This window comes from Varanus komodoensis, unplaced genomic scaffold (genome assembly GCF_004798865.1).
Source record: "Varanus komodoensis strain SLA01 unplaced genomic scaffold, ASM479886v1 scaffold53, whole genome shotgun sequence".
NCBI lineage: Eukaryota > Metazoa > Chordata > Lepidosauria > Squamata > Varanidae > Varanus > Varanus komodoensis.
Genome location: NW_025336126.1, coordinates 1,406,525 through 1,420,299, shown reverse-complemented (window position 1 = coordinate 1,420,299; position 13,775 = coordinate 1,406,525). Strand labels below are relative to the sequence as shown.

Below are 13,775 nucleotides of genomic sequence, written 5' to 3'. Positions count from 1 at the left end.
TTGGCGATGTGAACTTTTCGTCAATTGCAGGGGGCTGGAGGAGAAACACGGAATGCGTGGGACATTTCCAGCACCAGCACCATCTCTGCTAATGTCTTGCCCCCACCAGATCAGCTGATCCTTCATAAAACCCAAACCACAGTTCCCCCCAGCTTGCATTGAACTAGCGGGGTCGATGAGACCATTTGACGCGCATCAGTGCAAAGGGAGGGGAAGGGGCGTCTTTGCAGACAAAGCTGCCGAGTGAGCAAGTAAGAGGGGTGGGTTGGGGGGGCGGAGGCTGCATCTTTCCATCTATTCCTCAGGGTGGGGAGGGGAAAGAAGGCGGGCTACGGCAGGAGGAGGGAGGGTGTGATGTGTGAGTGAGGGGGGGCACCAATCTTGCCAGCCATTTGCCCACCCCACCCCCTTCTGCCAACTGGACACAGCCAGGAGCCCAGGTATGAGAACGAGCCCTCGCCTCGGTCCATCCTCCCTCGAATCCCTTCCTTTTTCCATCTGTCTGAAAGGAGGATAACGGTTCTGCGGCAAGCGGGCGGGGGAGACCAAAGGGACCGAAGTGAGCAGGCAGGGCTGGGTGTGAACGGGCGAAGAGAGTGTTCTTACGCACGGGCAGGGGTTGCTGGCACGAGGGGGGCCGTGGGGGGATCTGGCCGTGGGGGTGTGAAGCAGGGGTAGGCGCAGTCAGGAGCAGTGGACAGGTAGAAGGAGTTGGAGGGTGGAGTGAAAATTTGCCGTGCCCTGAATTTCATCCCTGGTTGTGTTGGCGCTGTCTTTGGGAGCTGGGCTGGGGATCACAAGGAATGGGGAGGAAACGCTGGGCGACTGTGTGCGAGGGGCACTTGGGAGGAAGGAGGTGAACCAGGAAAGTGGCAGGTCGGTGGGTGGGGAAAGATATTGCAGGGGGTCTCAGGTGTGCGCCTGCAGGGTGTGGGTTTTGTGGGTGGAAGGGCTTGTGAATGGGGTGGGGGCTTGAGGGATCGGGAAGCCATGGAAGAGTGTGCTCAAGGGGATCGAGGTGGGTGGGAAAGGGAGGTTTGAAGTGGAAAAGCCCAGGAATAATGACATTCAAAAATGGGTGTGAGTGAGGGAAACCGAAAACATTTTTTTTTTTTAATTTGGCGGGGGGGGGGGGGGGGGGAGGATTCCAGCAGAGGTTAAACTGCAAAGGGACTGAAGGAGCATGTGGCATGCAATGGCTAAAACTAAAATCCTACACACACCTGGGAGTTAGTCCCATTAAACTAAAACTGTCTTACTTCTAAGTGGGCATGCATAGGATTGCCCCACACATCTCTGAAAGGTACTTTAACGGGGGAGACTGAAGAAGAGCCGTTTTCCATGCAAGCAATGTTTTGGGAGAGGGTGGGGTGCTCAGTGGGATGCAGAAAGATTGTTGAGGGGCTGTAAGGAGGAAGGCTGGATGGATAGGTGTGAGGAGAGGTCGATAAGGCAGGGCAGAAAATGAGGGTGGAGACAGAGTGAGGAAAGGGTTAGAAGGAGCTCTCCATGGCTGAAGTAGTGATGTGGTCTATGAATTTGGGGGGAATAGGCAAAGAAGCCCAGGGGTGTGGGGAGCAAACTGAAGAGAGAGGAGAGAGAGAACAACGTGGGTGTAGGAAAGAAAGCAAAGCAAGGAAGGCGCCAAGGAAGTGTGGAAATGAATTGACACCAGACTTGGAGGAAAGGAGGCAGGGGCAGGAACCTGCTGGCTTTGCTTCAGTGGGTGTGACACTGAGATGATTTGAGACAGGAGGAAGGAGAAGGTGAGGGTGGAGGCAACCAGAAGAAAGTTTTGGCTGTGTGTGTCTTTGTGGGTGGGGGTGTGACTGTGAACGCATCCCTGTGAGGAGCAGAGACTTGAAAGGCAGGGATTGACCAGTCAGGATGGCTTTAGACACGAAGGGGTGAGCCACACATGTACCGCATGGGAGGCGGGCTTTTGTCCTACACCACAGGGATGCTGCAGCTGCGGCCTTCCAGATGTTGCTGGGCCCAACTGCTAGGATGGCTGGAGGACAGGAATGATGGACAGCGGACTTCAAGGCTCTCTCCTCCTGCCACCAAATGGTTTCGCTGACAAGGGGAATCCACTCTAAAATGGGAATCAAAGACTGCTGCTGTAACGGTTGGCTCAGAGAGTATCTTCTGAGCTTGCGCCTTCTCATGTGCAGAATACCAAAACTTCTCTGATAGTATAAAGTATGTGTAATGGAGGTGGTAATCCTGTACTGACTTACTGGCAGGACTTTGAACTCATGGGTCTTATTTCTCAGTAAATATGTACAGGATGGTGCTTTTACTGAACAAGAATCCTCAATCCATTTGTTAGATGTTCCTTTCAAGCTTTGTTAGATGTCCCACCAGCTCTCTCAGCCCTTCAAAAACTAATTGCATGTCTTTTGGCAGGACCAGCTTTGCAAATGTGACCCAGGGATGCTTTGAAAGATTAAACCAACTTAGTTTATGTCAGAGAACAGGGAGCACCTATATCAGCACCAAGCAGTGTGTCTTCTTCTATTGAGAGAAAATGGTAGTTAGGCAAGGATGTGATGTAATGGCCTGGTGAGGGTGTGAGAGAGGGAGAGAGAGTTTGGACCATCATGTCACTCAAGATGACATCAGCAGGGTGTGAGTTGAAGAAACTGAGAAAACAGCTTTCCCCCAAGCAGCTCATCTGCTTGAGTCAGGCCAGGTGCTGTCAGGGCCAGTCGCTGGGCTAGAACTGCCTGGGATGCTGGGCTCGGAGACAGATTGATCGAGGATAATTGGAGGTGTCAAGCCAAGCTACAAATGCTGGCCAAGGATTTGTGATGGGGGTTCTTCTGTCAGTTGCTGGATGATCAGTTTGTGTGCAAACAAGAGGGAAAGCTCAGCTCTCCCTCTCTCCCTCTCCCTCTCAGAATTAATGCTAAATAATGCTAGCTACTCTCTCTCTCTCTCTCTCTCTCTCTCTCTCTCTCTCTCTCTCTGTGTGCGCGCGCGCGCGCATGTGTGTGCGCATGTGTGTGCGTGCATGTAACACTACCTGTGAGACAGCCAGTAATGTCAGGGCCTGCCTGTGCTTGTTATAAAGAGACATTCCCGATAGGATTTGAGTGGTTGGGTCGGTCAGAAAATCTGTTGTGGGGACCCATGTGCAAGGCAGCCTCATCAGCATGCTGCCCGTGTGTCAGTCGGAAAGAACGTGTGTGTGTCGAGCACACTTGCAAAGGTGGGGGTGGGGTTGCGGAGGGATCATGAAGGACTGATCACCCCTGAAGGATGCCAATTGCCAGGTTGCAGGAAAAGCACCGGCTCAGCCGTCTGCATTCTTGGCAGGGGATGGCTGCTTTACTCAGCCACTTCTGCAGAAGAGCCATGGCTGCCCTGGCCGTCTGCCTCCGTTCTTCCACAGGTCAGCCAGCCCCGAAGTGCAGAAATGGTATCATCCCTTGTCGAAGGGGAGCCACAGCACGGCTCCCTGCAGTGCAGGGGGTGGCGGGAACGGAAGGGTGGTGCAGAAGCTAATGCCAGGAGTGGCCAGTTCCAGCCTGGATTTTCCTAAAGAAGCCTCTTGTGGAAAGAGATTTAAGATCAAGCAAGTCACTTTTCTTCTGTAGAATTAGTGAGTTTGAGAACATTTGGTATAGCGCTCCTCTTCTGCCCCCCCCCCCCGCCCCATACCAGTCTGTAATTCAATTTCAACCTGCACTTCATTGATGGGGAGGGTCTGCTTCTGTTTTGCCCATCTCACTGTAGTGAAAGATCTGTTGCCATCTATCAACATCCAGTCACTGTTGGTTCATTGATGTGATATTGTTTTCTTCAACCTCTTTCATTTATCTGGTGTAAACTCTCCTTGTCATTTGAAAAGCCTGGTAAATAGATGCAGGATCTTTGTCATTTGAGATATTTTGGAGCAAAGTGTCTCTGTCATTTTCTTTGCTGACTTTTGTCCCATTTAAGTTAGTAAGGCACAATCTGAAGGCACATGATGTAGTATGGAAGCAAAACAGATCTGCTTGATGGGAGATTGCCTCCTAGGAATCCCATCTCGAGTTCTGATGGAAGGAAAGACAGGGTATAAAGATAATTAATACTCTTTGCATTGGTACTTTGATATGTCCATCTGGAACCTTGGGATCTTGCTAATGTGGCTAACAATCCTGTATATGGTGCAGGTCTGCTTTAGAATTGCAAAGCACCACAGCAGTTATGAGGGTGGTATCCCGAGAGGACACTCAATGCTAGCAATGTTATGATTATTTTAGTGTGTTATATACCACTGTGTCTAAAAACTGCACAGAGGCTCACTATTTCAAAAGCAAAATCTGTGGACTAACAATATAGCAACTAAGGCAAGCAAACAAACAAAGCATATCAATAATCAAGTTCTTCAGGTTCTCTGAGAAATGAAAGTGTGAAGGACAGCAGGGAAGCTACTGCGTGAACCTCCTCTTGGAAAGAGATCCAGATTGCAAAGACGTGTGTTTGGTTTGTATTTTAATGAGAAATGATCTAATTTCACACTTTTGAAGAGGAGTGAACTGAACATCAGTTATCCTGCTAAATATGTCCTTCTTCAAATTCTGCAACAGAGCTCTCCGATTAAAAAAATATACAAAAATGTGCAGTGTCATGTAGTGAGAATGTACAGTGTGGTGTAGTACTTAGCATTTTGGACTAGGAGCAGGCTGATCCACTCAGCCATGAAGCTCATGAAGACCAGCCACTAATCTTCAGCCTAACCTTCCTCACAGGGTTCTTGTGGAGATAATATGGAGAGCAGGAGCAAGGGGAGGAAGCTTGTAGCCTGGAGCTCCTTGAAGCAAATGCAGGAAATACATGCAGTAATAAACAAACCTAAATATACATGAAAAGAATGTTTTAAATGCATTATATTAAGGGGAATTGCATGCAGACATTTTTATATTAGGCAAAATTGCATACAAAAATTTTGTTCACACAAAAAATGCACACACATTTACATTCATATTTTTAAAAATCAAACTGCAATAGAAAGGGTTGAAGCAAAGACTGGAAATATTTAGTTAGTCAGTTCATGTATATACCACCCCCTAGCCAGAAAGGCTCTCTGGGCGGTTTACAAAGTTAAAACACAAATGGGATGGCCAGAGTTGCTCAACAGAAGAGCCACGTACTGTAAATATCAGATGCTTGTGAGGCATAAGTGGGCGCCCATAGGTGGCAAGCTGCAAAATAAACTCCAAGAGCTGCATGCGGTTCCAGAGCCTCGGTTTGGCCACCCCAGCATAGCAGCAAAGCTAAAAATAACAATAACAATAAAAAAATGAGCTGAGAGAAACTGAAATTGGCAAATGCATCTGTGCCTAGTCCAAAACTGGCATGGAGATGACTGTGTTTCTACTGAAAACAAAACTAATCTGCTTAAAGGATGGATCCTGGCGTGGTTATAGCAGGAAGACTGAGAGCATTAGGACTTCAGCCTTCCAGGACTTTCATAGAGCAATTCTATACACGTTTAGGAGTAAGACTTCTCGAGTTCAATGGGACTTGATCCCAGGTAAGCAAATACAGATTGAAGTCTTGGGGTGAGAACCAACACTTTGGATTGAGTCTGGAAACTCACTGGCAACTTGGATGGATGCTTCAGAATGGGCGATCTGTCAGTCTGCACCCTCTGGTGGACAGGCTGTCTCGTTCTGCCCTAGCCGAGGCTTTTGGACTGTCCTTAAGTAATAGCCCCGTGTAGAGGGCATCACAGCTGTCTTCTCTGGAAGTCCTCAGAGCACCAGTGACAGTGTCCTGATTGCTGAGTGGTAGACTTGGCCGGCATAACAGCCAGAGCTGACAGCGAGCAACCAGCTTCCTTTGATCCACGCTGTGATACAGGCAGTTGAGCCCATTCTTGCGTGACTCTTTCAGATGCTAGTTCGGTTTTTGTTCTGATTTATGTGTACACCTTCAGTGTACTCCTCACAATGCATGCAACACACACCTGTACATGTGCACCAGAGGTGTGCCTGGTAATGAACTGGTGCTCAGCTTTGTAAGCACAGAACTTGAAGAAAAGTATAAAAAGTCTGAACTTAGAAACTTGATGCGTTTGATCAGGATCTGCTCTGGCAGAAGAGGATTTCCACAGCCCCTCCAGCCTCCTGCACACAACACAGGGAATCATGGGAGCCTGTAGCATGTGGGAAGAGGGGAACAAACAGTCACTTTCTCTCAACAGAGTCCTTCCTCTTGAAGAAGGCAGATCCTGCAGCCAACCAGGTGTGTGGGATGCCCTCGCCTCTGTATCATACCTCATCCGACACGACACGTACAGTTCTCCGGCCTGCTCATTTACACCATGCACTGAGTAACTCTTGTTAGAGAAATGGTGCTCTGCCACAAGGATGGCACAGAACTCTGTGATTAAACACTGCTGTAGTTGTGAGGCAGCCTTCTCCAACCTGGTGCCCTTCAGGTATGTTGGATTACAACTCCCATCACTCTCAAGCTGGGCCTAACACATCTGGAGGTACTAGGCTTGGGAAGGCAGCTATGAGGTAAAAAATAGAGAAAATAATCTCTATACAACAAATATTCTTAAAATACATTTCCTTCACTTAACAATTTCCTTTTACTGCATTTATGTCTTAAATTCTGTGTGTGTGTTGCTGCTAAGTATGTTTGAATGTATGCAAGTTTCCTTTATGTTCACAGGCAAAAGTTCATTCCTAAGTATCCCTCATTCACTTCCAAATCAAGTTCCAAATCAGAGGCATAATAGTTGAATCTGAAATTTAGAATTCTCCCCATGCCACCAAGCAAATTGCTGTGTGGAGGAAAGAGAGTGTGCCCCCCCCCCGAGGAGCCCCAGAGGGCCAGAGGGGGACCTCAGGTGGGCCAGGCTTGGCTCGCAGGCTTGAGCTTCCTAACCCCACTTTACAATATTATGGTAAATGGCAGCACTGGGTCTGTCACACTTCGGACACATCCTGAGAAGGCAACACCCACTGGAGAAGACAGTCCTGGGAGGAAAAGTCAAAGGCAGAAGACCAGTACGAAATGGATTGGATCCATCAAGGAAGCCACTGCCTCAGACTTGAAAGAGCTGGATGGAATTGTCATGGACAGGACCTTCTGGAGGGCTTTCATTCATAGGATGGCCATAGGTTGAAGCCGACTTGATGGCACGTAACAACAAAGACAACCTGGGAGATGGAAGTGGGGTGCATTTCTTCTCCCAGCAAGTAAACTTCATGAGAACAATGAATAAGTTATTACTGAATCTATTATTTTAAAGCATACTCAAAGTCATCTGGGTTTATTTGTTTTATCTGGGTTGGTTTGTTTTAAGACAGAGTATCATAGATTTTCCTTTCCCTGTAAATAACTTATGATAATGTCATCACCACAGCCATGATCCATGTCCTAGAAAACCTACTAGATAGAGGAGCCAATGTTCTCCCCCATGCCATACAGCACAAGTGACCATTTGTGCAACAGTAACTCTTTCAACGCTGGTTATGTCCACGCATCCCTCTGGACCAAGTGCAGCAAGCATTTGCCCTTCCAGATGGTGCTGGGCTCCATCTCCGATCAGGCCAGCCAGTAGGGCAATTGTAAGGGCCGATGGGAGTCGTACTCTAAAAACATCTGGGTGACAGTTTTCTGCCCTCGCTTCAGACCGGCCTTCACCAACCTGGTGCCCTCCAAATGCTGGCTGGGAATAGAGGAGTTGCAGCACCTTCAGGAGGCATCCGATGGGGGAAGGCTACTTTAGACAGGTCCAACGGGCTGTCTGAAAGGGTCTCCCGCAATCCGCCCCCCACCCCCAATGGCTTCAGAGGCACCGAATGCTGCTCTGTATCATGTCCCATTTCCCTGGTCCCAATCCTATATCAAAGCAGTTCTGCGGCGGATTGGGCCCAGAAATGGGCAGGAAAAAGCCTGGTGGTTCCCCCACACTGAACATCCCCTCCTCTCATTCTCCGCCAGGTATCTGCCCGTCATGTCGGATGATGCTGAGAAGAATGAGGCTCCCCCAGGCGAGCAGGAGCCGCAAGAGAAGGAGGAGCAGGCCCAGGAGCAAGGAAAGCCACAGGATGAGGCCCAGGAGCAGCTGCAAGAGCAGCCTCAGTCGCCCCCGCAGAGCCCCACGACATCGGAGGTCCCTGCGTCACCTGTGATGGTGACAGTGACCATCGAGGAGGAGTCGGTGGAGGGCCCGCAGCAGAACGGGGAGGTCCTGGGGCTGAAGGCCGGCTCGGCCGAGGCGCTTGGAACGGCCCCTGCCCAGCCCACAAGCCCCCCAGCCCGCTCCAAGTCCGCCTCCCTGAATGACCTGAAGCCCCAGAACAGCATCAACGGGGGGCCCCGGGCTGTCGTGAAGAGCAGCTTGTCCGGCTCTCAGGTACACCTGGCGGGAGCGGCCGGGTCGCCACGGGCCAGCCTGAGCCGGCAGGCCTCGGCGGCCGAGTCCGCAGCTGGCGAGGCTGGAGAGAAGCCCCGGGACTATATATTCATTGCTGCGCTGTCCTGCTTCTGCCCGATCTGGCCCATCAACATCGTCGCCTTCGTCTACTCTGTCATGGTAAGCGCGACGGGGGCGGGGCGGGGCGGCAGGGCCCTTTGTCCCCCTCCGCCAGCGCCGCCAGCACTTTTCCTTCTGCTGGCCTGTCCTGCGGCTTCTTCCCTCACTGCATGAGCCAAAGGCAGCCAAGGAGCAAGACCAGGGGACCCATCGGCTTCTTACAGCCTCAGGCTGGGGCGGCACCAATGGGGCAGGTGCACCTGCATGAAAAGGCAGGCGGAGGCACCTTCTCAAAAGCGACCTGACCTCCTTGCAGGTTTTCTTCTTGCAAACCTGCTTTAAAATACCCTTGACAGTTCATACCTCCAAAAAAGAGGGCTGCAGAAGCACTCTCAGCCTGAGGGCTGAATTCCATTTCTGAGGAACAACAGTCTGGGGGCAGACAGGGCAGGGCAGGGCAGGGCCCCCCCTAGGGAAAGGGGATGGACCCCAAAGACCAGCATGCTTTAGCTGAAAGTCCCTTCTACGTGCAACTAAGCCTTAGGACAGGAGCTTCAATTTGCACAGAAGCAACACACGCACAAAATTTAAAAACTGTACCAAAGTCAGGAAATCACCAGATGTTCATGGTTGGGAGAAAGAGGGTGAGGGCAGGGAAAGGGACATGGCAATCTGGGGAACTCCAGAGGGGCAGATTTGGCCCCTGGGCCTGGGATGCTACTGCCCTGTTCATGCCCTCCCCATAGATGCCAATAAAATGCATTTCCCATAACTTTCCGGGGAAAGGAAAGCCTGCCTAATGGTCTCTCCCATGCCGCTTTTCTCTTTTACCTCCTCGTCAGTCTCGTAACAGCTTCCAGCAAGGAGACATCGATGGGGCACGGCGTCTGGGAAGGGTAGCGAAACTTCTGAGTGTCATTGCACTGGTCGGAGGGGTGCTCATCATCGTGGCCTCTTGCGCCATCAACTTTGGAGGTGAGTATTTGGGGAAACCTGGTCGGATGCGGCACTTGTCTTCCAAGGGTCTTGCCCAGCCTTCTCCTTCAACACAGAGAAATTACAAGAATATTTTTGTAGGCATTCACCCCATCGTCTTTAGACATGTAACATTTGCCATGCACCCTGTGCAGTGAAAGAGAAGGTGTCTTTAGTCGATGCGAAGCAGCCAGGATAGATGGCGTCTCCAAGATGAGGCGATCCACGCTTCATTTGGGAGAGAAAAGTGCCATTGCTGATTAACAGATATTTCATCTGGCAGCAGACGGGAAGTGAGAATTGACCATGGCATCCCTCTGATGAGGCCTGCAGTCTGGGGGGAACTCTGAACTCAGAGTAAGCAAGAGTAATATATAATGCTTTAAAAAGGCAGTATCTGCAGGTGAATGCGGAGGTAAGCCAGAAGCCAGGGAGCCCGTTTGTTCATTTGTAGGAAATGGTTATCCACTCTGATCCCATCAGATTGACACAGCCGGCTTCAAACCAGCTGTTCCATTATCCGTCCTCCACTGTCCTTTTTCAACAAGGGCTGTGAGTAGAACAGGGTACTGTGCAGACATGATGCAAAACGTCGTCATCTCATATCCCCTCATATCATTTATCGTATCAAAGAGAGGCAGTGTGGGATGGTGGTTAGAGTTTTGGCCTGGGGCTCAGAAGGCTGCGGTTCTATCCCTCACTCAGCCATGAAGCTTGCTGGGTGACTTTGGGCCGGTCACCACATCTCAGCATATTCTATCTGTTGTGAGGATACAATAGAGAGCAGGAACGTGGTGTAAGCCATCCTGGGTTCCCTGAAAGAAGAGGAGGTGGGATATAAAAGTAACCTTTTTAATTGTATTAATATAAAATAAAATAAATGTGGTATAGTGTAAACTGTAATATAAAATATGCTCTATTCATGCTATGTTTATATACTGTAATATAACTCGGTACCTTTTGTAATAAGTGATATAACAAAAGCAGGGGTACAGAGAAGCCAAAAGGAGGTAACAGCATGGTGGGGAAAACCCACAATTTGGAGAGGATTTAGTGAAAACACGCACACAAACGAGGCAACAAAAACCCTGCACCATAACCACCCAAAGCGCCCTGATGTGGCCTGAGCGTGCTCAGGGTCAGTGGAACTCTCCGTGTTGCAGGAGGAAGACAAATGACACAGGGCGTCCTGAAAGGCCAGTTGCTTGGCACAGAAAAGAGGAACACTCCAGACTGCAACATTTTCTTGCAGGTCACACCGGCCTTCATGTCAGGAGTGCTCTGGAGCATGCAAAGAGACTCTGGGCGTGTGTGAAGTGTACATATGCATGCAAGCGCTTGTGTAGACAGAGTAAATGACCATTTGTAAACCACTTCTTTCTTAACACTTTGGCATACTGTTGGATTCTGAGAGTTCAGGCAATCAGGTTAGGATTATGAATAACTGGAGGGTGAGTCAAGTTCCATGCCTTCTCTCACTGAAAGAGAACAGTTTTTATTTTTCTCATAAAATTGCCTCAGACACGCAGCTCCCTGACAAAGGTGGAAGCCACTTGAGGTGGTCAAGCTTCTCTCTGTTTTGCTAGATGTTCTGCTGTCCACATCTGTTCACTCCCCGACACCCAGAAAGGTAGCAAATCTCTCCCTTACCATAAATGTGTAATGCTTGGATAGAAGCAACATTACACAATGCTTCATGGAGGGTGTAGGTTGGTCAAACCTTGACCCAATTCCATGTTGTAGGCCATCTTTATGACCAACGACTCTCCTCAGAATCCTTTCCCATCCTCAACTTCCTCTCTTCCTACTGCCAGCACCAACCTCAGGCTGAAGCAGGCAAAACAGGGAAGAGAAGTGTCCCCAGACTTTCCCCCGATGGTGCCTCGTCAACCTCCATGTGGCTTCTGCTGATGTCGTGCATTCCCACAGGCTTCAGGTTCCAGTGGAAGCCAGATGTGGAGGGAGGTTGAATTGGGTCCTGTGTGAAATGTTCCTCCTCATATTTCTTTCCAGGTAGTAAAATGTTCCTTCTTCTGTTCTCCTTTGCCCATGTTTTTATTCCCCTTCCCAACTCCCTTTCCTTGCTCCCCTGTTCCTCAACCTCTCTCCTTCCCAGTGTTCCCGTGAACGTGGCCACGTGGCTGCCACTTCATCCCTAGCACCGAAATGTCCATCTTTGGAGCTGGGAGCCAGCATGACTACAGTACCTTCATCCCATCCCATGTCCCTCATCCATCTCTGAATCTTGCAAAACAGGAGCACAAGGATGGAGACAATGTTGAGAGAGAGAGAGAAAGAGAGAGAATTAGAGAGGAACCTCATCTTGCTAGGTTTATGTATGTGTACCATCCTTACAGGGAATTTTAGACACCTAACTGGAGGCTGCAGTGGGGAGAAACAAATGTATTTCCATGTTCTTTTTCTCTGACTCTCTCACTCTCTCTCAAGACCTTTATCTCATTGGCCTTCCATCCATCCAGCCATCTGTTCAGCCAGTGACCCACTTTGCCCATCTTTCATCAACTGCCAAATTTCGACAGCAAATAAAACTCTTTCGATATTCCATGTTTACAAGAAGCTGCCAGAGAAGAGCTCTTTTCCCATCCCTCTCGGAAGGAGGGCGGGAGCATGTTTACATGTTTGCTGGAAACAGATGAACAGAACCAGCAGAGACAGGGAGGAAACTTCTCCGATCTCCCGCTTTCATCCTGTCATCGTGTTTACAAAAGACAACCACCAAGGATGGGCGGGAGAGGGGCTGGCCTCGGGGCTGTTGATCCGTTCAGGAACTGGATTTGCTGTGCTGGTCGGACTCTGAAGTGAGTATCACTGAGTCGGTGGATAAGCTAACAAGCGGCATGACAAGCATAGATTTGGTTGCATGCACACTAAGGGCACGCGGGAGGCATGTGCGACCAAATCCATCAACCAGCCAGTCAGTGGAAACAGAACACGAATGCAATTTATATTGCCATCTGAAGGAAGACATAAAATCAACAACAAGAAGCTATCACTCCAAGGAAAACAAACTAATGAATGACACTTTGGAAACTGAAGCATGCAAACGAGAGCATGGAAGAGGCAATGGAGGAGAACGAGCGTGGCATCTGGCTGGTAGGACAATGGAGGGCTTTGTTTTTAAAAAGATGCTTTCTCTCAAGTCAAAAATAGACGGCGAAAAACAGAAGGAAGAAAAAGATAGCTCATTCAGTTAAAAGAATTGCTAAAGAGCTCTTTAAGGAAACATAACACCCTTGTATACTGAAAACAGAATAATGTGTAGTGGGATTCTTAATATGAGACAGGAAGGAAATTGGTGGTGATGGCAGAATGAGAGAGCATCAGGGAACATTGGTCGAAGTGGTTCCTCCTTTCCATTTCTTTTCTTTTTTAGTAGGGTTGCAAGCTTTTAGTTTGAACAGAATTCTTTCAGAATGTAAGCTGAACTAGGTCTTTGTGTCTAAATGCAAGTATGAAAGGCCAACAAGTTTATGCATCAGGCTATGCCTATTGAGAGAGAAAACCTTGTTTGAATGCTGAGAAACTAAAACGAACCTTCGGCAGGGATAGGAGGCAGCTGGGATGTTGCCATGGAAAGAATTCACTGCAACTAATGGCAAAGAGCGGGGAGTGCATGTAGAGGTTGTTGGGGCTGATAGGAAGCTAGCGAAGGAGGAGGTGTCTGTTCCCCCCCACCCTCTGTCTCAGCCAGTTATGAATAGTGATCCTGTTTGCTCAGTTTCTGGTCAGGACTTTTGTATGAAAGATTAAAAAGGCACTGAAGGGAAGATCGGTAAACACACACATAGCAGAAGGGAAAGATCCAGGGTTATGCCATGATTAATGTATCTCCCATTGAGTTCAACAGCTCTGCTCTAAAGGCGACTGCCTCTGCAGCCAGCCCTCTAATGACTATGAAATAAATAACGCCAAGGCCAAGGCAGGGGTATGGGAGAAGACGCACAATTCAGAAAGACAGCCTCTAAGTATGCCATGGAAAGGTGTATACATGCAGCCGGGGGTGGTGATGAAAGAAATGTGTGATTTTTCCACTCTGTGTTTAAATCACAATTCTGTGGAAACAACAGAACTGGAAATTGCTGAGTGGGGGAAGCTGTGCATTTACAGAACCCAGTTACAGGATGCAAAACACCGCTCTTAGCAGAGACATACGGATGCCCATCCACTCCATCTAAAATTCAAAAGCCACTTTTAAAAGGAGCAGATGATGCCAGCCAGAACAAATACATGAAGAGTGCACCAAAGCCTTACAGAAACCCTCTGAAAGGAGACCGTGAGAAAGGATTGGAGC

General features: G+C 49.0%; 1 protein-coding gene across 1 annotated transcript; it reads left to right on the top strand.

Annotated features, from left to right (window-relative positions):
- Nucleotides 1-175: 175 nt before the first annotated feature.
- Nucleotides 176-11,590, top strand: PRRT2 (proline rich transmembrane protein 2). The gene is made up of 4 exons (XM_044447688.1): nucleotides 176-243; nucleotides 7,954-8,548; nucleotides 9,331-9,463; nucleotides 11,580-11,590. Exons 1-4 carry the CDS (start codon nucleotides 176-178, stop codon nucleotides 11,588-11,590), a joined length of 807 nt encoding a protein of 268 aa, XP_044303623.1.
- Nucleotides 11,591-13,775: the final 2,185 nt, after the last annotated feature.

What these genes read in the sequence shown, in the direction of transcription:
- PRRT2 (XM_044447688.1), top strand. Translation starts at nt 176, where the DNA reads ATGAGACCATTTGACGCGCATCAGTGCAAAGGGAGGGGAAGGGGCGTC. An exon ending in TTTGCAGACAAAGCTGCCGA is followed by an intron (nt 244 to 7,953) that starts GTGAGCAAGTAA and finishes ATTCTCCGCCAG; the next exon opens with GTATCTGCCCGTCATGTCGG. An exon ending in CCTTCGTCTACTCTGTCATG is followed by an intron (nt 8,549 to 9,330) that starts GTAAGCGCGACG and finishes CCTCCTCGTCAG; the next exon opens with TCTCGTAACAGCTTCCAGCA.